This window comes from Eublepharis macularius, chromosome 2 (assembly GCF_028583425.1).
Source record: "Eublepharis macularius isolate TG4126 chromosome 2, MPM_Emac_v1.0, whole genome shotgun sequence".
In the NCBI taxonomy this organism is placed as follows: domain Eukaryota; kingdom Metazoa; phylum Chordata; class Lepidosauria; order Squamata; family Eublepharidae; genus Eublepharis; species Eublepharis macularius.
This window is the reverse complement of record NC_072791.1, coordinates 175751900-175764497: the sequence shown is the minus strand read 5'-3', so window position 1 is coordinate 175764497 and position 12598 is coordinate 175751900. Positions and strand designations below refer to the sequence as shown.

At 42.8% G+C, this 12598-nt stretch overlaps 1 protein-coding gene across 1 annotated transcript in view; it reads right to left on the bottom strand.

Moving 5' to 3' along the window:
- THSD7B (thrombospondin type 1 domain containing 7B) overlaps positions 1–12598 on the bottom strand; it is a 578528-nt gene that overhangs the window by 150804 nt on the left and 415126 nt on the right. The window contains exon 14 of the mRNA XM_054972840.1: positions 655–833. Within this exon, the coding sequence (XP_054828815.1) occupies positions 655–833 (179 nt within the window). The remainder of the gene's footprint in view (positions 1–654; positions 834–12598) is intronic.

Genomic DNA, 12598 nt, shown 5'->3' with positions numbered 1-12598 from the left:
CATTCTCTTGTCTATATTAACTGCAAAGTTCCTTTCATTATATTAAATTAGAACATTAAGAGAAAAATATTTTACTCCTAATTTCCTATCTGAAATATTCCCATTTATATCTGTGTTCTTTTCTAATACAATACATACTTGAAAATTACCTTGTAATTGTCAGATGGATACTTATTAAAACAGAGTGAAATTGAATTAGGGGAGAAAAATCATGTAGGTCAGTTTAAAAACTCAATCTGCACAGAATGTTTAAGATATCATTATTCACAAACCACTTCCTCCAGAATAGTCTTGCTAACGTCACTGACTCATGTGTTATCTTGCCAAATATGAGATAAATATTAATTCACGGTGCCTTGAGGTATTAGAACATGTGAGACTGCTTTCCTACAGCATAAAAGTTAAGCCACATCAACATATACTTTGATAGTTCAGGGAAGAGTATGACTGGATGCGAGGACAGCAGTTCAATTCTAAGCAGAGTTATACCCTTCTAAGTCCATTCAAGTCAACAGGTTTAGAATAGGACAACTGTGCTTAGAATTGCACTGAACATTTACTAGAAGGAAGTAATCCTTTTTTCTATCTTCACAGAATTCTTTGAAACCAACCAGTACCCTGGCATAATGTTTAACTCTTTTCTTGACACCTCACCTGATTCTTAGGATCCAGTTTTGGACAAGGACGCCCTCCATTGTAAGGTTTTTCCTTAAGCCATCTGGATCTAATTCTCACTCCTGTGCCACAAGTAGTACTGCAGGGAGCCCAAGCAGACCAGTCACTTAATTTGCAATCAAATGGACACGGTACTGTACAAGGCTCTTCAACATAACCTAATATAAAAACACAGAAAGAATAATTATGGTTAAAATCCTATGACTGCACAGACAGCTTTTATTTATTTATTAAAATTCTTTCTTGGCTACTCAAGGCTAAGCAAAATCCTGATAGCTATCTGTTTCTTCCAAGGTATATCTGGGAGGGAGGGTGGGTATTTCAGGCCTAATGTGACTATTCCTGAGGACAGTGGTATGCAAACCTTCTGAAGTGAGACTCACCTCCAAAATTACTCTACTTTATGTGATCAGCTTACAAAACAACTCCACACTTTCTCCCTCCCCAACATAAAACACGTCTTGCATCATTAGCAATGAATTAATTTAAATTGCATTTCTTTCAGTATTTATAACTACTTATTAAACAATAAGCTCTATTTTATAGCCATTTTATTATTATTTATTTATTTTCTTTAAAACATTTTTATCCAGCCTTTCCACACAATTCGGGTCCTCAAGTTCGTGAACAATTAAAAAACATAAAAACTATCTCAAAAATATATGTATATCAAGCTACAATTAAAAACATAAACAAGAAAGAGGGTTGGATTAGAGAATACTAATGAAACAAGATCTTAACCCATTGGTGAAACATAATGATCGGTGAGGATGAGCAAATCTCCCGTCCCTGGACAGGGAATTTCACAATTTTCATGCCATGACCAAGATGGTGATTTCTCAAGGTTGCCTGTGTTGGTTGGTTAGGTTCATATGGAAACAGGCAATCCTTAAGATATACTAGTCTCAAGACACGTAGGGCTTTAATGGTCAATGCCAGCATCCTGAACTGGACCCAGAAGCAATCAGGAATCCACTGAAGATGGAACAAGACTGGAGTGATGTGATCTCTATATTAAGACTCTGGCTGCAGCATTTTGTACCACCTGTAACTTCTAGACACTTTACAAGGGTAGACAGATAGAAAGCATTGCAGTAATCTAACCAAAGTGTCATCAGAGAACACACCTCAGTGGTAAACACTTTTTTTTTTACTCAAGAAAGGCTGCAGTTGATTCACTAGCTGAAACTAGTGATAGCTGCTCCTGGACATCAGTGCCAACAGAAGGCTCAGGTCCAGAAGAACGCCTAAGCTGTGCACCTACTCTTTAAGGGGAGAGTTGGAGATCCATCAATACTCAGGTCAGTCCTTACACCCAGCAGTAGCACTTCATCCTGTTCTGATTAGTCTTCATCCATCCCAAATAGCGTTGCCAGGTCTCTATACCCTACCAGCAGGAGGAGGGGAACTGGCACTTACTCGTGCCTTCCCCATATGTGTCTTTGCATGTGTGCTTTGCATACATGTGTTCCTGGGGCTTGCATGCTAACATCACTTCCAGAAGTTTCGTCATCACGCTGACCGCAGGAGAGTTCAAGCACTCTGTGCGGGGCTGATCCTTTGAGAATTGATCTGAAGTAAGGGACCATTCCCATAGCTGGTACAACGACATCACTTCTGGAAATGACGCCATTGCATACACTGGAAGCATGTGCACTGCATGTGTTTCTGGTGTGCCTGCAATCTCCAGGTGGTCCAAAATCTCTCGCTGGTTGCCAGCAACCAGTGGGCAAGAGGGCAAACAGCTGGGGATCCTTAATCCCAAAACTGCCTCAAAGGACTGGGTCAAAGTTTACACAGCCTCCCTGTTATCAGCTCAGAGCATTATCCAGATATTTGTGGCAAGCCAGCCCAAATCGCTGGTTGACCTCACCTACCATAAAAGCCTGTTCAGGGTCTAAGAGAACTACCATGGAAAGAGAAAGGTGGGTGAGATTCAATACTACCTTGTACCTGCTACTTATGTAGTGCATATATATGTTACAGCAGGAATCATCTCAGAAGAGGTATTCCCTCTGGAGTGTGGGAAAAGAAGGCATGGCTCTTCTGCCAACAATTTGTAAGTACTTGCGTTAAAAATAATTACCTTTTTAAAAAGAAAATGTGGTGCCTCATTAATTAATTTTAACAGACTTTAATTAATTGTAACTGTCTCAACATTGAAGGGCTAGTTCAAATTTTAAAATCCATCTGAAAAGTGAATTGTCTAACTCTCCATGAAAACAAAAAACCCCAAACTGGCAACATGCTTTGACATTAGGAAAAACACCCACAGTGATTTAAAACAGTCTGAATGAGCGTTTTCTAAAAACAATACCTACTTAAGAAGAGTGGTAATGTCATTTACTTTTCTTTTTGCTGTGTATCCACATTTTGTTAACCTTTTGTTAGCCAGACAGCAGACTGAGAACTACAATAATTCTTCCATAATAGCTCTTCATTGCAATTCATCCCTTTAGCGGCATGATGGCCTAATTTAAAATATACACTAATTTGGTTTGTTAGTTTGCAAACTAATGCTTAGCCACTTAATTCTCCAAATACATTTAGATTAGGCACCCGCTTGGTTCTTTATTATTTATCAGCCGCTCCCTTAAAGCCACTACGAGTAGACTTTGACCACTCATATTTTGTATGCATTTTGTACTTTTGTATTATAAATAACAGAGGCCCTGAAGTGGTCCTTTCTGATGTCACATCCTTAACCTTTTGCAGAGCAAAAATACCAAACCATTGACAATTCACAATGCATTATTTTCAACAAAAGAATGTTGTTACTAGAGGGAGAGGTTGAATGATCAGCTATTTGGCTATCACCCAGGACTTCTTACAAACACAGAGGAAATATAGCTCTGTTTCTGACTACATAACAGCTTGTATAACATAGCTTCACTAGAAAAGTAAGAGTTCTGTTCAAAAATTAGATGAGACTGAAGGGTTATTGACTAATGAATGGAGGCAAAATCTGCCAAGTTCTAGGCGCAATTTACTAACTTAGGATCTTGCAGAGGATCTAAACAGCGAGTAATGCATAAAAAATGTAAAGATATTAGAATGAAACTGAAAATACAAATATAAAATATAGTCACTGATTTCTCTTCTCCACCATGCAGCCACAATTGTATTGTTTATTTGAACTTATCCTGTGAAAATACTAACTTGAAATGAAGGTTAAATTATTCGATGTACTTTTCAGTGAAAGGCAGATAACCTGGTCTGATACCAAGGTAAATCTACCAGGAACCTACAAGTCCAAATGAAAAGACCTGCATAAAAAGTCATTGTACTCGTGTCCTCTACTCCTTTTTAAACCAAACTTGAGCAAGAGGCATACATGATCAATTAGTCCTACTGCAAGTAAACTGAGGAAAACTTAGATGACAACAGTATCAGAAGATTCTCCAAGAGTTTTGGAGCTAAGCCATATTTGAACTCCTTGGGAGAAAGATGACTAAAATGCAATACACAAAACAAAACAAACATTTCTCACTCAAAGGATTTTTCTTGAATCACATAGTTTAAGAATGTCTTTGTAGTAGATACTGTTCAATCAATCAATCAGTCAATCAATCTCGATACAGAATCAGCTCCAGAGAGTAAATAAGAATAGAATAAAAACAATAAAAATAAAGATAGGGAGGGCATATGTAGTGTGATGAGCACAGATCTGTGGGTGCAGGTTGTAGGGGGGACAAAGAGATGATACATTCTTCCACAAGGAAGTAAGTTATTGAGGCTCAGTCAACCGCTTGTGTATTCCACACGCCCAAAGGCAGAATTTGGCAACTTTGTTAGTTATCTCCTGGGAAGAGTCTGCAAGGAGGAAGATATAATGTTGTTCAGATCTTTCTGGTAAAGACAAGATTGGAGCTATACCAAGAGATCGGGTGTTATTGTAGAATGGGCAGTGCAGCAGAACATGTTCAATAAACTCTACTTTCCCTGTATGGCATGGGCAGAGCTGCTGAGGGAGTGGAATACAATGGTATCTGCCTTCCAGGAGGGCTGAAGGTAAAGTGATGAAGCATGCAAGAGTAAAGGATCTCCGATATTTTGAGATCTCAAGGAATCTAAGATAATCAGCTGGTTGGAAGCATTTGGCATGCTGCAGAACTGTTGGGTATTTCTGTATCGGTACCTTAGCTGATCGTAGGGCATGATCCCAGAACTGCTGTTTGATTGCTTCTTTTGCTTGTTGGTACTCAAAATGTAATAAGGCTTGAGGGAAAAGACCATGCTTCTGAAGTTTCCCCTCAATTGCTCTTTACCAGGTTGAGCGGTGACTATCAACAAGAATCAAAGGTGCTAAACCCATTGGCTAAAATGAGTTTTAGCCAACAGGTGGATGTGAGTAGCCACATGTGTGTTTCCAAGGGGATCAGCCCAGTCTCTAATCTAAGGAGAGCATTCAGGATACACCATGGGTCTCCAAGGATCTTTTGTAGGAACTTGGATTGTACTGCTTTCAATGAGTGCCTCTCTTTGTAGATACAGAGCTGGCAGCCATATAAGAGCTGAGATATAACCTTTCCTTGGAAGACCTTGATTGCTGCAGGGACAAAAGACAAACCTTTTGTGAAGTAGAATCATAGAATGGTGAAGGATGCTCTGTGGGCAATCTCTGAGGCATACGATGCCTGAGCTCTCCAATGTTCAGATGCCTGGAAGACTATTCCAAGACATTTAAAGATTTTGGTTTGTTCAATGTTATGGCCCTCTATTTGCCATCTAAGAGATCAATGTTTTTTGGTGAAGACAAGGACATTTGTTTTTGGGTAGTTTATCGCAAGCTGCTCCTCTTTACAGTATGTGGTGAAGGCACAGAGTGGTCTCCTGAGGCCCATTTGTGAGTGAGATAGGATGACAGTATCATCTGCGTATAGTAATATAGGAATCATTTTGTCAGCAAGCTTTGGTGAACAAAAGCTTAGATTTCTTAGATGTTGAACCAAGGAGTTGATATAGTAGTTGAAAAGTAGAGGAGCCAGGATACAGCCCTGCTTGACTCCTTTATCCAGTGGGATCTTATTGGAGAGGTGGCCTTGAAGACTGCATCTTACTTTTAGACAGTTTCTTTCATGCAGCGAGTGAATAAGTATGTAGAGTCTGGTCTATTGAGGAGTTCTCAAGCTTTGCCAGAGCCTGTTCCTGGGGATACTGTTAAATGCTGCTTTGAAATCCACAAAAGAAGAAAAGCAGAGCACCGTGACAAACTAACTAGACCATAAGAATATAAAGAACCTTAAAGCCATTAAGGCAACACCAATTTCAAATATATTATGTCAGTTTCAAATATATAATACATAAATATACAATAGCCTGTCGGACAATAACTCAAAGGCTACTAAAAGTAACCTGGATAATAGCAATAACGTCACATACAAGCATCCATTCGCATTACAAAGTGCAAAGTGCTATACAAATAGTACAAAGTGACCAATGCAATAAATATAAAGTGACAGTGCCTTGAGTTACAGGAATTCAAAGAAATTTTACAGAGTTTTTGAATTTTTTTTTAAATGCAAGAATGCTAATAACAATACAATAATATGGAAATGTCCATCAATCCAACACAGTTGTTGAGGGAGTAACTGCAATGGGGGCACTAGTATTTCAGTCCCGTTTCTGTAATCCTTCTTCTTGGCAGTTACTGCAATAGGAAATCAGAATTCAAAAAGTGAAGAACTTTCCCACTCCATCTCAAGCAAGCATATAGGTAGCCATGAAAACAGAAACATAACTGCCTGCCTCCATTTTGGAAACGGTGATGTCAGAAATTGCGCAAAAGGAGCCGCCAGCGTTCTGTGAGTGTGGTGCTATTTTTAAGATGTGGGGAAATGGCCATTATCTTTTTTGCAAACTTTGTAACAACATTGCTAAGGCAGGCCAGCATTATTATTCCCACTGTAGATGGGGGGAGAAGGAAGTTTGAAGCTGACTTCCCAATTTGTAGTTCACATTCATATTCCCTGCATTATGGGAGTTCTTCTCATTATCACTACAGTTGCAGGACAACAGAAGTCAGCAAGACAACCAATCTCTGTGCAGATATAAAGATTCTTCAGTAACAGTTAATAAATAATAGTGTTCATCTAATCAAGGCACCTGTTAGGAGTCCAGTTGCGGGTAAAATCTATGGTTGCCAGGCAGAGCCTGGAAACTGATGGGAGGGCTGCGGCCAGGAATGGGAGAGTGATAACAGCTGCAGCATCATATCACTTTCAGAAAAAAGGAAGTGATGTAGGTAGCTCTAGGAATCACCAGAAACTCCAGAAACCATAGAGCTTCCAGTGATTCCTAGAGCTACTCTATCACTTTTTAATCAGAAGTGATGTGATGTAGCACACAATGCTGCTTTAAAAAAATTCTCCTGCCACCACTCTGAGCAGTGATGAACTATGGGAGTGGGAGACAGGAGATTCTTTGGCCCTATCTGGGGGAATGAGATACCCAGTAAAGCCAGACTTGACCAAGATCATGTATCTCTGTCCATTTACAAAAAGGGAACTGCAAGCTTGTGCCACCCCAATTTGCATTGGGCTATGTAGAGACATGAAATAGGATTAACCATTCAACCTCCCTTCAGTTTTTCTAATCAACACCAACTCCATTGAACTATTAGCATTTTAACAGAAAAAAGATGTATATATTTAAAAACGTGTCTTTTTTCCTTAAAAGTACTAGCAGGGAGTTCAGTTCAATCAGTGAAACCAGGTGGTGGTTGAAGGATTAAATCAAACTCTCTCTTCCCTCATAGCCTTGATACAAATTAGAAACACACAAATCTGCAATTTGTATTTTATAGGCAGATAGAGATGCATGGTCTTTCTTACATCTGGGTTTGCCCCTCCTTGAATCTATGGTGGGCTGTTGTGATGGAAAGGGGAAAAAACCTTTCTGGGTAAAATAACTGGATAGACTAGAAGGAAGGGCTGGCTGCAGAACCTTCTTAGATTTTTTCTTTCAGCAGAAACTGATAGTGTTTATTATATAAATTCTTGATGGATTCCTATTGACAAAAAGCAGGATATAATATCTTAACACATAAAAACTAAAATAAATCTCATACAGACCATTCCTCTCATTGAATTGTGGAACTCCAGGCACAAGTACTATAAAATATATTTTATGGATAAAAGACACTTATCAAAGGATATGACGGAAGAAATATACACAGCTAGCATTTAACAGAAACCAATCATGTTTCTTGGGCCATGTCTCTTATTTGAAATTTTCTGCACAGTCTCTTATAAAAATGGTAAAAAAAACCTTGGATGAATGTGGTTTGGAATAAACCCCCTCTTCTCAAGCTGCTTGAGAAGCAGATGCACGTCTAATTTAATTGGTGCTAATCTCATCTGCATCTACCACTAGCATATTTCATCATTATAATTAACAAACTTAACAGCTGAACACTTGGAAAGAAAGCCTAGAGGTGCCTCACAGAAACTGAGGTCCTTTGACGGCATTCCATATATCACTCCAAGTATCAGTGAGTGACAGCGACAGCAGTGATTTCCCTGGAAGAAGGAGGATAGAAACATTCCCCTCTTGAAAGAAAAGTGAAAAGTATAGAACAATGAAGACTAAATAAACAGGCTGATTTGTTTTGCTTATGCAAATAATGTGCCTATTCATTGACAACTGAGGCCTCAGTTCAGCAAGACTGACAGCTATGTAGGAGTATAAGAATCATACAAAATTCCCTCTGTGCCTCAGCACATTAATTTTAAAGCAGCAAGTGACCTAAGCTTATGCCTTTTCTCACAGTGTTACCAAAGGGGACACTAGGGTCAATTTATTCATATATTACCCTTGGCCTCATGTAACACAGAAATAAAGACTTCACAATGAAGTGAACTGATGAAGTCAAAAGAGTGATGCCTTTATCAGCAATTACAAATAAAACCTATAGTGCAAATATATTGGTAGAAGAACAGACCCTGGGAAAATGCTCATGGATAGGAGAAAGGATTGGGCCCAGGTGAAAGACAGCATTCACTCCAGTTCTCTATCCCATTGTTCACAATGCACAAATTCAAACCAAATTGTCCCTTCCCATCTTTGTAATGATCAGCTTGAAAGATATGTACTCCTATGCATAATGTAATTATGTATAGCTCGGAAGATGAGTAGTTGTTTTAAAGGGTACTAAAATGATTTGCCACCCTAGTCGGAATAATGAGACAGACACAAGGCTTGGAACTAAAGGGCCACTTTATTAAACATAACATCAACCATCAATACGACAAGGACCAACTAGCAGTACAGGTCAAGCCATGGGGTCACCCCTGGACCTCCGCTTTGACCTGTCTGGGAGAGCCCCGAAGCCCCAGGTGCGAGCCATCCTATGGATGGCTAAGACCTGGCCGGCAAAATGGATTCCCCCAGCTCAAGCTCCTAAGCCTCAGCCATACAGCAGTGAGGGAAGGACTTGCACATGGGGTTCCCCAAGGCAGTCTGCCCACGCAGCATGGCAGCCGTCGAAGCAGTACCATCTGTTCCTGGCAGACCCCTCTTCCCCATCAATGGAGAAGTGCATAGGGTACTCACCGGCCCACTCCCTATTCCCAAACTGTATCCTGCCACTGGCAGGGCCAAGCCTCTGCTTAGGCTCTAGCTCCCAACAGGTGTCCTAGTGCCAACCTTAGTAGGTCATTGAGGAAGATGTTCTTGGCTTCAGTGGCCAGGTGAACCCCCATTACCTCAGTAGAGGTTAGCAAATTCAGCCTAGTATGTAGGGTATGGCAAATAAATGCCCAGACCCTCCCCCAAAGCTTTCTCTATGACTCTGTTAGCCTTTCACCTAGCCCTCTCAGGGGCTAATGAGTCCCAAGCTTCCTGCCGCACCGACATGGAAGCATTGAGGACCAATCATCAACACATCAGGCCACTACTTGCCTATGCACTGCAAGTCTGTGCGAGCCTGTAACGAAAGGGGCCATGCCCTGCAGCCAAGGTCATGCCCAGTGAGCCAAGGTCATTACCACGCGGTGAATGACTGGAATGTGAGGCGGACCACACCTCCTCTCAAATCATCAGGCCACTACTTGCCTTGGCTCTGCAAGCCTGTGTAAGCCTGTAAGGAAAGGGCCATGCTGTGAGACAAGGTCAACATCACGTGGTTAATGACCAGGACGTGAGGCGGAGGTCCGCACCTCCCCTCAAACCATCAGGCCACTACTTGCCTGGGTGATGCAAGCCTGTGTGAGCCTGTAAGGAAAGGGCCATGACCTGTGAGACAAGGTCATAGCACCCAAGTGAATTACCTGAACATGAAATGGAGGCCAATCCTCCCTTCCAGCTCATGCACACCATGCTTATGTGTACAAATCTGTGTGAGCTTATACCGGAACAGCCATGCCCCGCAGCCAAGGTCATTATTGCTCAAGTGAATGACCAGTACATGAGGCGGAGAACTGCTCCTCCCCTTGAGCGCACTGGGCCACCTTGCCTATGTGTGTACATCTGTGGGGCCTGTAATGGAAGGGCTGTGCCTTTGGGAAGCCCAGTTCATTATCCCCAGGTAAATGACCAGGAGTGAGGCAAAGGACCCTACATCTCATCAAACAGAAGTAGCAGCTCAGCCATCACTCTCCCCATAGCTAATGCGGAGTCAACCAGACCCTTCCTTAACGGTTTGGGTCATCACTGCGCTAATGCTCAGGATATAACGGTCATGCCCACCATTAATGTTGCACGACCCCAGAAACTGCCCAGGCTTACATCAAACTGGGAAGTTTACTAGTGAACCTAAATGCACCTAAGCTTCCTGATGGCTGCCATTGGATATGAGGCAAGCCCCCTAACAGTCCACTCCCCCATAACTGAGAGAGATCTACCAGTTCAGCCATAACTCCTATAGACCAACTGGTACCCAGCCTAGAGACTGCCGGCCACACCCGGTTACCAAGAATCAATAGCTCTCCCTGGAGGAATAGCTCAGAGGAAATCTGAGGGACAAGCTGCACCATTCCATCTACAGGCAAGACTGCGTGCTGCCTTAAAACATAAACGCCAGGACCAGTCTCCAGAACCCTCCTCAAAATCCTATGCCACTTGGATGAAAGAGGGTTAGGTATGGGCACCACTGCCTAATTGTCCACATGAAGTGGGCTGAGGGGTTATCTAGTTCCCTCCCCCACAATCCAACTGCCATGAGGATTGGACAATTCCAATCATATACGGTTTATAGTAAGACTCCAGTACTGACTGGTCAATGGGCCACTGCTCAGCCCACCAGTGCTCCTGAACTAAACCCAGAAGCCAATGGGCCCCAAGGCAGCAGAAACCCCAAGGAAACTCCACTTCTAGGTGCCAACCTAGAAGCCATTGGGCCCCAAGGCAGCAGAAACTCCAAGGAAACTCCACTTCTAGGTGCCAACACCCTGGAGGTAAGGCTCGGTGTCCCGCCAGCTACTGAAGCTTCCATATAGAAAGGCTGGCTAGCAGCCAACTGGCCCAGGTGCAGCAAACTTTCTTAAGTCTCATTTTTTGTCCCCTCCTCAGGTCCACCTCATCCTTCTCCTCCACTTCCTGAAGAGGAAAGTTAACCGACAACATGCTGCTCCCTTTATGACTGTCCCTTTAGGACTGAGTCAAGTAACAACTCAGTGGCCAAACTGCAAAACCCAAAGGCAAGTCCCAAGGTGATACAACCCAGGAGCCTTAACTTGGGAGTCGAGAGACTGTCGCCTGACCCCTTGGATCCCCCACAGCCAGGCACTAGAGGCCAGTGGACTTACCTACCTTGTCAGTCAGGTCCACTGTCACCTCAACATGACTGGATTACAGCAGCCTAGGCCATATCCGCTACTGGCCATCAATTGTGCTAATATGGTAGAAAGATCAGATCACATCTTAGACTTCGGTGTCCTCCGTGACAGTTTTGCTGATTTCAGCAGATGCAATAACACAGCATGCCATTAGGTGGCCTAAGTGACAAAACCTAAAAAAAAGCTCTTTAGGCCCACAAAAGCTGCAAACTGAGCAGGGAAAAGGGGGGAGGAGTTTAACCAGCCACCACCCTGGGATTGTAGATCCTTGCTAAGCCAGTAGAAAAAATGAGTGCAGCAAAACACCCTTCAGATGACTGCAAGCCCCCCCACACACCTGAGCCTCAGCCAGGCCTTCACTGCTGCTGTAAGTACTGCTGCTGCTGTAAGTACTCTCTCCAAATAAAGTGAAAATAGTTAGGGAGCCTAGATAGACTGGAGGCCTGCAGGGGCTGGGCCTAACTCTGCTTCAGCGCTCCTGACTGAGAGACACTGATAGCAGTATTTCCCTCCTCTCCTTGGCCACTTCATCATCCTCAAAGGAAGAGTCTGCAGGCCACTTTGCAGGAGGCCTAATCACTGGCTGCTTGCCCTTAGCAGGGCGACTACCCTTTTCTGGGTGGCATGATGGAAACGTATAGTAAAGTAATGTAATGTACTGTAAAATGTCTGCTTTTACAACTTCAAAGCCCGATAGGAACACAGCACCCCTAAATCGGCAGCCCAAACATTGTGTAAAGCTGCAGAGGCCTCTATAAAATCGGCGCCAGTGCAAGGAGGCTAAGCAGGCCACCGTGAGACACACTCAAAATGGTCACTCCCAGCACAGGATAAGCTGCAAAACCCCCACAAAAATGGCCACTACTGCCAGTAAGCAGGAGGCAAATCAGGCCACACAACGCCCACACTCAAAATGGCCACCGCTGGTGCTGTGCATACTGCAGATGCCTTCACAACATGGCTGCCATTCCCAGGAAGCTAAGCAGACCATTGGGTGCCACTCTCAAAATGGCCACCCTAGCACAGGATAAGCTGCAAAAGCCCCACTAAAATGGCTGCTACTGCCACTAAGCATGAGGTAAATCAGGCCACACAAATGCCACACTCAAAATGGCCATCCCCAAAGCTGTGCATATTGTAGATGCCTT